The sequence below is a fragment of the Haliotis asinina genome, chromosome 3 (assembly GCF_037392515.1).
Source record: "Haliotis asinina isolate JCU_RB_2024 chromosome 3, JCU_Hal_asi_v2, whole genome shotgun sequence".
NCBI lineage: Eukaryota > Metazoa > Mollusca > Gastropoda > Lepetellida > Haliotidae > Haliotis > Haliotis asinina.
In genome coordinates, this window is record NC_090282.1 from 69,952,870 (window position 1) to 69,966,263 (window position 13,394).

The window sequence follows — 13,394 nt, forward strand, 5'->3', positions numbered from 1 at the left end:
TGCTGCCAAGGCAGCACTCACCAAATCTGTGACACCACTTCTTCTTCCATATTCAGATTACAAAGCTTGCATTAGAACGTATATCCGTGATCTGATTCAGAAGAGGTGGGACACTCAAGTAGGTATAAATATTTTACATCAAATAAAACCTTATATCGGTTATACTTACTTGGGTTGTCAGTCCAGATTTGAGGAGGTCATTATGCGACGATGTCGCATTGGCCATACGAGGTATACTCACGAGTATCTATTGAAAGGTGAAGATCCTCCGTTTTGTATCCCTTGTGATGAAAGAATCACAGTCAAGCATGTCCTGCTTGACTGTGTTGAATATTCCATCACAAGGGATAAATATTTTAATTCACGAACTTTGAAGGATCTTTTTAATTCTGTTAGCTCTCATTTAATTATTGCATTTTTAAAAGAATTAGATTTGTTAAATGAATTGTAAATAGAAAAATATTTTATGCTTGGAAGTTTGAATTAGTAACTTAGAGTGTTAGTGGCTGTATCCTCGATGGGGGTTAAAGCACTGTAAAATTATTGTCCTCCTGAGAGGATACGTAAGTCCCAAAACATTTGAAGTCAAATTTGATCTTCTTAGCCGTAGAACATGTGTCATTTTAATTTGTGGCTAATCTTGCATACAATCACCAGCAGCTGAGGGGATGATGTAAATCCAGCTAGGAACCATGCAGGTAGCAGAAGTACTGTAAGTCCCCATGGCCCCTGGTATGGTGATCTACCTTCAGTTGTTGGTGATCTATAAAGCCAGTTTTTATATTGTATTGTCTGAATAGGAATATTAGTTTTAACTTTTCACGCTAGTTTTATTTCTTATTGTGATATTCTAGTTGTTTTACTGTCCTTCGTTGACAGGTTTTTATGATATACATAGATTCCTTTTTAAGAATGCTCTCGTCACGATATGGCTGCAATACTGCCGATGTGACGTTAAATGTTAACTCACTCACTCACTCATTCTTTTCCATGTCACACGTGAGCTCTTTAATCAATATACTTCCGACCCGTAAAGATGCTCATTAGAAGGGAGTCCATTCTTGTTTTAAGAGGTAGCATACAGGATCGGCTGACCAGGCTTGCTGACCTGGACGACACATGTCATCCTTTCTCAGTTGTGTTGTTAACTAAGGTCTATGACGATGAAGAAAAGGAATTGCCACAGGTCGAAGAATCTGATCCTTCTAGCCCACACCAGATACGTTTCCCTGAACAATCCACAAAGGAGTTCTTTGGCGTGCCGTTTATTCCACCCCAAATCAGCACGGAACCACAATGAAAGTGATTCCTCTCCAAGATACAGGCCTGTGCATAACGTTCTCCCACGCGTCTATGGACACGTTGACGTCCATCACTATGGGAAATGTTAACCTGGACTCATCTGTAAATCGACCTTTCTCCACCAAAACAAGGGCACCACATCCGACGAGCTTGTCGATGACGTTGTGTCAGGATAGGTCGTATGGCGGGACGTCGTCGACTGATCCAATGATGACGTAAACGTTGTCGAACTGTGAACACGGCGAAGTAATGGAACAGCCCGGGCAGTCATCACTGTAGTCTGTGGCGAAGATGGATCACCCATATCCACCTGTCCTGTCTTGGCGTTGTTAACCAGAACGTAACGTTAACCGATCAATAACGTCATTTGTGTTCTGGTAGCGTCTCATCAGTGCAGAAATGATGGTCCGGTGGCAGTGGAAATGTGCAGCCACTTGTCGTTGAGACATTCCCCCACGGACCATCCCAATGGCCTCATGTCGTTGTGCAGACGTTAGCCTTGGCATGCTATGCGTTTCAATAGCCGTTTGATTTTTTTCAACGATCGCAAGGGCAGGGGTTGAGCTTTCCAAAGTGACAGTATTGTTTGGCATTCGTTTGCTCTGTTTCTTTTTCCCTGAATGCACGTGCAACAACGTCTCCAAGACAAAGCCACTGACGTAACGGAATGTGGCACGTGCATGCATGTTGGATACATGTCACTAATCTCTGAGTTTAAATCCTTATGTGTCTACACGGTATTGATAAATGTAGATTTTAAAAATTTGTTTTTAACAGTTTCTTTATGTGCCTAGTATATGTAATACGTATTACGTTTCACAGAGAGGGAAGTTAGAGACATTAACGGCGAATTTCTTAATCTGGTATTGAATTTCTTGTGCTCATTCAAGAATAAATCTTTTCATAACATGTATTGTGTTTAATATTTCGCATTGTGCGTACTGCAATTGTGATAATGCAATTCCTACTCAAACAACTCTATTGCTGTTCAGGGGTACAGTGTACCAGTAAGATATATAAATAGATACGTTTGAACACGACCACTGTATCAAAAAGAACCTAAAACGGTATGTATTCAACTTCAACCGACCGTGTATGTTAAAAGGCTGGTCACACTGACATGACATATTTATTTTTCTTTTATCTCGTGTCGTATCATTTACGTATCTGTTTGGGGTGACGTTAGACACTTCAAGATTAATCGAATTAGCGTGCAAGCGTGTGAAGGATGTTCATACCTAGCATTCACACACCTCCACGTTGAAGTGCACGTGTTTGTCAAGGACACCACTTTCAAGGTACATGAATACATTCACGTCAACGGGCATTTATGAGTAGATTTTCATGGCCCAAAGAATTCAAGGCACGCTTCTCTGAATCAAGCTGATGGAGCAATTACTTATTTGTAACGTATTGCCCATAGTATCCTGGAGATACTGTAGCTTGTAGCTATAAAAGACATTCTGTTTAAAATGCAATAACGGTTCAAATAACCCATGCCAAAACTATAATCACTAACTCACTCAATGCCCCCGACTTTATCTTGCATGCATCAACAATCATTTTAACTGTTTCCTCATGCCACAGCCTCACGGAAACGATAACGCGGAAAAACAGTAACAGAGCAGCAGAAAGTGGCGCAAAAGTTAATCCTGTGCCATTGCGTTGTTTCTGATGGCCATGATAATGAACCAAGAAAGACCCTTTTCTTGATCAGTTAATGCCACTTCGCGTAGGGTCGACGTGCTTCTATATCTAGTTTCTTCACCTCTACATCACTCCTATTATCTACTGAATCACCTACCCCAACAATGTAGGTAAAACGTTTGTGTCCTGGTTGAGTATACGGCGTTGTCATTGTGTATACATGTATGTTGCTTGTGTGTATGTTCAGTGAGCGGTATGTGTGTATAATGTAAACAGTAAAGCGTAACAGTGCGCCATTCCCATCGTCATGGTGTAATGAAAATAAACCAGGAAGTAATGTCTGTACCAGGGGCGTCATCGTCTATGCATAAACAACCCTTTCAAATGTCTTTCCTCCTGATACCACAGCCTCATGAAAATGATAACATAACAGCACATAATGCAAATAGGGTATTACAAACAAACAGATTATGGAAACGAACGTTAATGTCAACACTGACTAAAATTCCTATTTACATTTGCGTTGTATACGTTTTCGGTTTTCCCAAATTATGTTGTTTATGCATCGCGTTTTATAATCACATGTTTAACACTATTGCTTGGTAAGGTGTGTTTACGATTCAGTTTGTTGTTCTGTATGGTTTAATGCAGCACTCAGGAATATTCTATCATATTCAATATTTCACGAACTTAATGGGACAACTTATTTTCACTAGTAGTACCCGTAGTTCGTTCAACGAATTTCCACGAAAGTATGCAGCAAATGTCCCAAAGCGAAAACCTGCTTAACAGTTTGTGTCCGTAAAACACGTATTTTACCATACATTGTTCTGAAAATAATGCACCAGACAATCGTGGATCATTTTATCAAACAGGGACAGTCTGTGACGTCTCATTTAAGGTCATGCTACCTATACTTCGTCATAAAACGTAGAACAAACGGTGTTACTAGAATTTTAAAATATAATTCATTTGTTACGGTCGACCCGTGAAGGTCCCAGGGTAGAATAGGCCTTCAGCAACCCACGCTTGCCTTAAAAGGCGACTATGCTTGTCGTAAGTGGCGACTAACGGGATCGGGTGGTCAGACTAGCTTGGTTGACACATGTCATCGGTTCCCAAAGGTGCAGAGCGATTGTCATGTTGTTGATCACTGGATTGTCTGGTCCAGACTCGATTATTTACAGACAGTCGCAATGTAGCTGGAATAATGCTGAGTGCGGTGTAAGACTAAACTCACTCAATTAAAGTCATGCTACCTATTCTTTGCCATAAACATAGAAAAACGGCGTTATTAGAGTGTAACAATAGAATTCATTTCTAAATACCATCTTCTGTTGCAACAAGGAATTGGAATTCAGTGTAACCGGAGTTGTTTGTGTTATCTATTTTCACTTTCAAACGAGAAAATGTGGATCTGATGAAAAGTAGGTGATAGTCTGAATAGGTTAATGTGACTCATGTTTCGGTACGTCCTTCGGACTCTGGAACATAAATAATCATCGACGTTACATCAACCTATGCCTCCCTCGTGACCAGTGAACAAATTTGAATGTCATCTAAGTCAGCGGCTTCACCACCGGGTCCCGTTAGTTGAATCATACGATAAGCATGAGTCCCCGAAGACCAATTCTCAGTGAAATGACTTAACCATCTTGAAGTGAGTTTACAAAAAGTGCACCTGTAGTTAAATTTTACGTGACAAACCTCATTATATCATAAACAAACGATAAACTATAGTCCGTTTGGCTCAAAAAGCGGACCAATGACCAATACCAGCTCTGTGACGTTTTTGCAAAATTTTTGTCCCATTAATAAAAGAAAAGATGTTTAAGAAACTATCATTAAAATATTGACACAGCTCACTCTATATTACGAGGGAGGAGTACAGAGAAAGGCACATTGAGTATGTTACGATTCTTAGTTTTCAAGCTAGACTGCAATTCATCGGTCCGCTTTTGAGCCAAACGGACTGTATATGTAAGAAAAGCACCGACATGGTGTGATAGAGACTGATTTTTGGCTGCTGGTGGTATCATAATGAACGTTATCAAAATTGGCGAAGTGCACTTTCAACAGTTTCGAAAAAAGATTTTGCAACAGATATTTTAGACCTGTATCTAGTTTCTCAAAATAGTCTTGCTTCGTAATCCAATGCAATGCCCTTACTTGGGTTAACCTCAATTGACCAATTGTTGGAATTGTTCCAGTGCATTATAGGTTGTTATGTGTCATGATGTCTTTCTTATGAAGCAATCTGTAGATGATTAAAAGACGTCTACCGTTGAGTCAAAGCAGTGTCTTTAATGTTATCCATTGTTTTCTCAATCTCTGCGCCGGGACAAGCTTTGAATTCTTGAATTGAACTTTTGTTATGTTGTGTTTGTATATCATGACTGTGAGATTGCTGGAGTTCAAATTATGATAATGAATCTCTTGACAGGTGATCCTGAACTGACTATACTACTTGGAAACTGGAATCCTGGACACATATTTCAGATCAAGTTGCCAGTATCGACAATACAAAGTGTGGTCGTAAGCAACCGCCCTGTAGCCATAGACTTTGACCCTGTAGAGAACACAATGTATTGGACAGATGTTCCACTCAAACTGATTAGTGCCACAGACCTCACCACAAAGACATCTCGGATCATCCTGTCTTTGAATTCAAGTACGTTCTATCTAGTCATACTTAATTATCAAGAGGAAACTCATTCAAATATTGTTCAGTGCTATTTTGCCTTTTTCACCAATTGAGTACGTATTCATCTGATAATTGAGAATCTGTTGTAAACATACTACAGTGCCCATAGTTATATATGTGTTTGTAACAGGTGCTGTTCCTGATGGGATCTGTGTTGATTCATCTGCAAGAAAGATATTTTACACGGACACTGGAAATGACATAATCGCTGTCATGGACATGAATAGCACTTACCACGAAATCATCCTCACTGAGGATCTTGACGAACCCAGGGACATTGTTGTTGTTGAGGCAAGAAGGTAGGTTACAATATCTTGTTCTTTCCAATCGTCTTGTAAATCAACAGAAATATACGTAATATTTACATGTATTTTTTCAGGAAGATGTACTGGACAGACTGGGGAGCAAACCCTCACATTTCAACAGCTGATTATGACGGAAGTAATAACAGAAAGATAGTCACAACCGGTCTGGGGTGGCCAAATGGGCTAACAATTGACAAAAAAAGTTAGTTCTGCTTTTATTCACTTTGCAGCTTATGTGTTTCTAAATAAGTTAAGCTCAGGAAATGTTTATTATCCAATAAATTAAAAAAAAGATAGTCCAACACCTTGTAAGTGGCTGCAATTCCTTGGCACAAAAAGCATATCTTGACCCACACTTTGGTTTGTTTCGTTAGTTCTATATATTACTGCATCCGTCCTGTCAGTGGTTTTAACTCAGCGGTAAGGCCCTGACCATGTTCTGCCTTTGAACCTCTATGGAGTAGTACAGCCTTAGAGGAATTTACACTCACCTGTCCTTGAGATCTTGCCCTTTATTATAAATACAATTGCAATGAATTTATGTATGTTATTGAATTTTGTGTCCATGATGAGACAGATTCAGGAAAAAAGATGCTAAATATGCGGACGTCGTCACTGAAATGTCTCGCTTGCATACCAGTTACACCGTAATCAGACTCCTCATTAATGCCAATGCCTTTTTTGATGCCTCCTGATCTGTTGGTCAGGGGAGTGTCTGGATTCTTCACTGGGGACACAACCCATCTTAAACTCGGGATGATACAAAATCTTGGGATATTGGGGAGGCTTCGTATTGTCTGTTCTTGCTGGCTTTGACTAGGCAACGATTCCCCTGTAAAGTCCAATTCGGTGTCTTTTTTGCATGCAGATGGACTGATAATGATTCTGACCACTCTGAGTGTACAAGGATCACTCGAATCCTCCTTCTTGCATGCTAGTTTTACATCTGTGAAAATAATGACAGAACTCATGATCACCATCCGCCGACTTTACGTGAAGCGGGTTGCGTAAGAGAAGAATCCTGCTCATGCATTCGCTTGAATGAAGTGACTGGCCTGAAAAGTAAAACTGAAGGTTTCATGTTTGTTGTTCAGGCCTAGTCACTGGCCTTTTTCAAACGTCAGTGTTGGACTATACGTCGAAATGTAACTATGACATGTCTGGATACCCGGCGTTGGTGATTGTGTGGCTGTCCTCTTTTATTATCTCCCAAATCTTTTATTCAGATTTTGCCACATATAGGTCCATCCATGGTGCGACCTAAAATATTAGTATGAGGGATATGCCTGGATACGTCCTCCTACGTATGTGATAAATTCAAAGAGATCATTTGTGCCACTGATTTATGCATCCTCTTTGACACAAATGTGGTTGGAAGCCATATACATCGAAATAATCAAGTTCAATTTCACCAAAATCAGCTAGACTTCTCACAACAATTTTACAGATACAACATGAGGCGTGACACTTCAGAATGACCCCGAACGGTATTTTCATCACAGTCACTGTTTTCAAATGCGCCAATCGTTAACATTATTACTTACACCCTTAAGCCTATGTATAACGCTATCAATGATCTGCTGTTTACTTTTCTCTTTCCACGTCAGATGGAATTCTGTACTGGTGCGACGCCAAGACTCACAAGGTAGAGTCCGTGTATTTAGATGGAACACAGAGAAAAGTACTGCTGTCTGAACCTGGTGCTCACTACTTTGGTATTTCATACCATGATGGAGCACTCTACTTCACTGACTGGAGGAGAAGGTAGGAAAGATAAAACATTTTGCACCAACGATATTGATAAATCACGCAATTATTTGGAGTGCTATGATGAGGAAAACTTTTATATGTTCTTTAATAATCAGCTTTGCCACTATAGAGGATAAAAATCATCATTAATAGGGTGGGTGCATAAACTTTTCTCCATTGATGTTGGAGTTTCTTTTCCGCAGAGCAGTCCTCAACATGCCTGCAAGAGGAGGTAACGTAGGCATAATTAACACAGCTTCTTTGACACAGCTTGCTGGAATCCATGTCTTTTCTAACAGAAATTCAACAGGTAATACTCTTTCTTGGATTATTGTATACGTGAACTTTGATACGAAATTTCAAAGCAACCAGGTTATGACACAAAAGTTAAGTCATATTCCATCGAAAAGTAAAATCAACACAGTGACATTATCATGGCACACTCTAACCAATATTCATGGATATGGAATCACTACAAACACCATTATTACTTATTAACTTTGGATATAGAATCACTGCAAATACCATTATTATTTATTAACTTTGGATATTTAAAATAACTACAAACACCAATATTATTCATTAACTTTGAATATGGACCAGTATTATTTATCAACTTTGGATATGGAATCACTTCAAACTACAGTATTATTTATTAACTTTGGATATGGACCAGTATTATTCATCAATTTTGGATATGGAATCACTACAAACACCATTATTACTTATTAACTTTAGATATGGAATCACTACAAATAAATTATTATTTATAAACTGTGCACATGGACCAGTATTATTTATTAACTCTGGATATCGAATCACTACAAACTACATTATTATTCAATAACTTTCAATATGGAATCACTAAAAGCTACATTATTATTTAGTAACTTTGAATAAGGAATCAGTACAAACACCATTATTATTCATTTACTTTGGATATGGAATCACTACATACTACATTATTTTTTGTTTACTTTGGATATGGATTCAGTACATACACCATTACTATTTATTAACTTTAGATATGGAAAAACTACAAACTACGTTATTATTTATTAACTTTGGATATGAAATCGTTATAGCTACAAACCACATTATTAATTAATAACTTTGGAAATGGACCATTATTGTTTATTAACAATATATGGAATCACAACAAACTAAGTTATTATCTGGATAAGGACCAGTATTTTTTATATATTATTTTTATATGGAATCACTACAAAATACATTCTTACTTATTAACTTTGGATATGGAATCACTACAAACACCATTATTATTTATAAACTTTGGATGTGGACCAGTATTATTTATGAACTTTGGATGTGGAATACACTACAAACACCATTATTACTTAATAACTTTGGATATGGAATCACTGCAAACACCAAGGTTATTTAATTTATTTGGATATGGAATGACTACAAGGACCATTATTATTTATAAACTTTGGATATGGAATCACTACAAACTACACTATTATTTATGAACTTTCGATTTGAACCATTATTATTCATTAACTTTGGATATTGAATCTTTACAAACACCATAATTATTTATTAACTTTGGATATGGAATCACTACGTGTTTTCCTGTTTAGGTTGTTTTGGCCATTTTTTCTGTTTGTTCTGTTTTGTTTTTTGTTTTGTTTTGCTTTTCTTCGTAGTAAAGTATTTACTTAGGATACCATGATACTATGGCGGGTGTTTTCATACAAGATGAGAGTTCACATAACCGAGTAATCTTGTTCATTCAACAAAGCCATTGGAGTAAGTTAACGTTTTGCACGGCCGTCGATCGTCACCATTTAGATGACGGTCAATCTGTGTGGGTTAATCCATAATGTTCTCAGACTGCAACGGCAACATTTGCGTCATTATACTGCATATGACGTACGACAAAAACGTAGGGTGCGTTGAAAAGCAATTCGCCCAACAACGCGTCAACAATTTCAGATACTTTGGTCAAAGTAACAAGTGACGTGGCTTCGCATGTGTTAGTTACATCGACGTACATAGAGGTGTGAGTGAGCGAGCGAGTTTAATTTCTCGCAGCACTCAGCAATATTCCAGCTATATGGCGGCGGTCTGTAAATAAGCGAATCTGCGCCAGACAAGCCAGTGCTCAACAGCATGAGCATAGATCTGTACATCGAGGTAAAATAGTAAACACTTGAAATCATTGATATTTTATAAGGATTTATTTTGTGCGATGTTATTTTACAACGGAATGTAGGTGAACATACTTATATTGTTTCTATGCTTGTATTTTGGTGGATTTGTTTCAAGAGAACGTCTTAGAAACGACTTCTCCAAATGCTGGGAAATATGAATGATAAAGATATTTTCTACATTTCACCTGCTGTAGCACTTAGTTGTACGTGGTGTGCCTCAAAGCTGAATTTCTGTTATAGGATGTCCTTCGGGTCAGTATGGAGAGGACTGTAGGGATTGTGGAAACTGCAGGGAAAGGTCTGTATGTGAAAAGACCAGTGGCTTTTGTATCGGTGGATGTGCCCCTGGTTACCAAGGGAACAATTGCTCGCAAGGTAGAAACTTTTCAAATAATTTTGATTTCCCAACAAAACCTGCTATTTAGTGGATATTTACCAAGATGGAACAGAATGAAAAAAACAAATAGTCCAAACCTCAAATTAAATATATCCTGAGCCAGAATAATTTTGATACTTACAACTCGTGTTCCGTGTTTACAAATAAATAAATCTGGCTCTACATACTTCATGACACAATGTTCCACTAACTTTACTTCAGCTAATCAATGGAGTTTTTAATGTATCTTGCCATTTACTTTTCATTTTTGGAGAGGACAGTATCCCAGCAAGTGGCATCATAATACTACCTGTTTCAACTTAATTCTGCTAATTTATTTGTTTTCCATTGTTTAATAAGTGGTTTTTGTTTGTTTGGGGGATGTACGTGTGTGATCTGAAAAGGCATCAAAGTGATGGGGGCAGATTCGGATGAAATCTACCCAAACTCAAACACAATAAATCTTTAGCAACGAATTGGTAGGCGAAATCTTTGAAGTTGAAAACTGAAGTCATTAATCTTCCTTTCCAAATCGTCCTGCTTGCAATGTCAATGTCTGGAACAACTAATCAGTCGTACATCCAGAAACGGTGGTTTATAAAGTGCAAGTACATCGACAGTTCTGACCCAGTGCTAATTTGTGCAGAAGAGAAGCTTCTGCTCCAGTAACTGTGGCTGTGGCAATAAGAAAGTTTTACACATTGCATGTTATGTTCATTCTTCTCACGACGTCCATGACATAGATGGAATTATTTACCATTTTACGTTACACTGACAATACATCAACCATATCGGAACGACAGAAAGTTATGCATTATCATAAATGTGTCTACACCATAAAACGTTGTCATGTATAAAAAGTATACTAACTAAATTTAAAACTGTATATATCCTTTAACATGCTTAATCATTATTCAATAACGCGTTATTAAAAGCAGGGCACGGATCGCCAGCAGCACAATTTAGACCACTATGTCGGGGACTTCTGCTTCCTTACTGTTCCCCGTAATGATTTGCATCATTCCCATTTCGCTATAAAATGTATTCAAACCAACAACGAAAATTCCCAGATGTATTGCAAACATGGGAGTGGATGGTATAACATTCCTTCAAAGAAGGCTCGGTGACCTCTCGAGAACCAATATCTTCACAATGCCTCAACCCTCAATCTCATTTTCATACACAATCAATTTATAGGGAACAAAATAAGTATGTATCTCAAAATGTATCAATGAGATCAATTTGCCTTGACAAAACAATACCCAAAGAACTATTAAATTTTTAGAACTAACTATTTAAAAGATCCTACACAGATGATTACTTGATATAGTATCAAGTGTGAAGACAACATTGATGCAGTCAAGCAGGATATCCTTGACCGTAATTCTTTCATCACAAAGGAGACAAAATAGAGAGTTGTCATTTTTCAGTAAATATTCATAAGTATATCATCAATGGCACATATATATAGTATATCATCAAGTCTGGACTGACAACTCAAGTAGGTGAAACCGATAATTGGTTTCACTGGATGTAATGTATTATTCCTGTTTGGGTCACAGGTCATGGATGTTAGATATAATTGGTGTATGAGAGGGAAAGTGGCGTCACAGATTTGTTTGAGGACTGCTTTGGCTGCAGCACTACCATTATGTCACTTATGACTCAAACATATCTCACCGAACACGAGACGATGTCGTATTAGCCAGTAGAAAGGGTGTTTTTTGATCCGATGACGTCAAGTAATACTGGATGCTGAAACGAATTAATGTTAGAAGTCTGGAGACATGAGATTCAGTCTGAAAACATAATGAAGTCCTAATGTTCAGATTGCTTATTTACATTACTCTGTTTCCCTGTCTATGTTTTCCCAGTGGACCTTCACGTCACTTTATCGTTGTATTGTCGTTAGTTTGTTCTCGGGGAACCTACGGCGAAGGATGTAGGTTGACGTGCGGCAATTGTACAGGAGCAACGTGTAACCCCATCAATGGTACCTGTCCACTGGGCTGTATTGCCGGATGGACTGGACACGACTGTAAAACAGGTTTGACCATCCTTACCGAGAGCTAACTGAAATACTGTGGAAGCAAGTGTTATTTATTATAAAAAAATTGAAACATCACAAACGTCCCACTTGTTACCACTGACTCCAAAGCACTTACAAGAAGATGATGAATATTTATACAAGGATAAATCAAAACCATTTGTAGTAAGGCTTTCAGTTACCGCGTAATAGTATCGCGCACAGCTTCTTCAAATTGTAAAACTGGTTATTGCATTTGCCTGTCTATTGTTGCCAGTCTGCCAGACTAATACCTATGGTCCCGGGTGTTCTCCTTGTGGGAAGTGCGCTGGAGGCGTCTCTTGTAACCGGTTGTCAGGTGTATGTCCAGCTGGATGTGAGTCGGGTTGGACAGGGGACAAGTGTGATAGAGGTAAATTACCTGCCATTTTCTCTCGGCATTTTCCCTTGTTCAGTTCAGAAATGGATTTATTGATTTTACCATAACGGAAACAAGTCTTGATGTGTTTTGATAACTTCGTTGATGTGGTTTGGATTGTTTTCCTTTGTGTTTTTTTTTTCAAAATATAATTTTTCTGTTTGTTTTGCTTAATACTCATTTAATTCTTGTCAGCGTGTCTTCCTAATACCTACGGCGCTTCTTGCGAGTCTTGTGGTCTGTGTGCATCTGGTGTATCATGTGACAAAAGCTCCGGACTATGTCCAGCTGGATGTCAAGATGGCTGGACAGGATCCCTGTGCAAAACAAGTAGGATAACAGTTTGTAAACGTTTACTCTGTATTTGTATAGGCTGTTGTATATTACATGCAATACCACTCATTGTAAAGAGTGTCTAACATCAGCTGATGGTTTGCGGCTTACATACTGGATATCGAGACTTGATGAGTACTTATCATCACAAAGTCATACTTCACATCTAACTACTATATTTGTACAGATCTTTCGCTCTGCGAAGTTGTTTCCATTGCTTAGTGTTCTGACAACTTCTCTCTTATTCAGCTCGGTTAAACAGCAGACGCATTTATGGCATTTTGTACGTAATGATATATGGCGGTTTGAAACAGTTCCTTTAATGCTACAGAGCACTATCATCGTAATAACTTTTGC

At 38.2% G+C, this 13,394-nt stretch overlaps 1 protein-coding gene across 1 annotated transcript in view; it reads left to right on the forward strand.

Annotated features, from left to right (window-relative positions):
• Positions 1-13,394, forward strand: part of LOC137278383 (multiple epidermal growth factor-like domains protein 10) — a 57,979-nt gene that overhangs the window by 18,997 nt on the left and 25,588 nt on the right. The window contains exons 2-10 of the mRNA XM_067810677.1: positions 5,393-5,620; positions 5,784-5,952; positions 6,033-6,160; positions 7,566-7,722; positions 7,911-8,017; positions 10,125-10,259; positions 12,173-12,307; positions 12,564-12,698; positions 12,900-13,034. Coding sequence (XP_067666778.1) covers positions 5,393-5,620; positions 5,784-5,952; positions 6,033-6,160; positions 7,566-7,722; positions 7,911-8,017; positions 10,125-10,259; positions 12,173-12,307; positions 12,564-12,698; positions 12,900-13,034 — 1,329 coding nt within the window. The remainder of the gene's footprint in view (positions 1-5,392; positions 5,621-5,783; positions 5,953-6,032; positions 6,161-7,565; positions 7,723-7,910; positions 8,018-10,124; positions 10,260-12,172; positions 12,308-12,563; positions 12,699-12,899; positions 13,035-13,394) is intronic.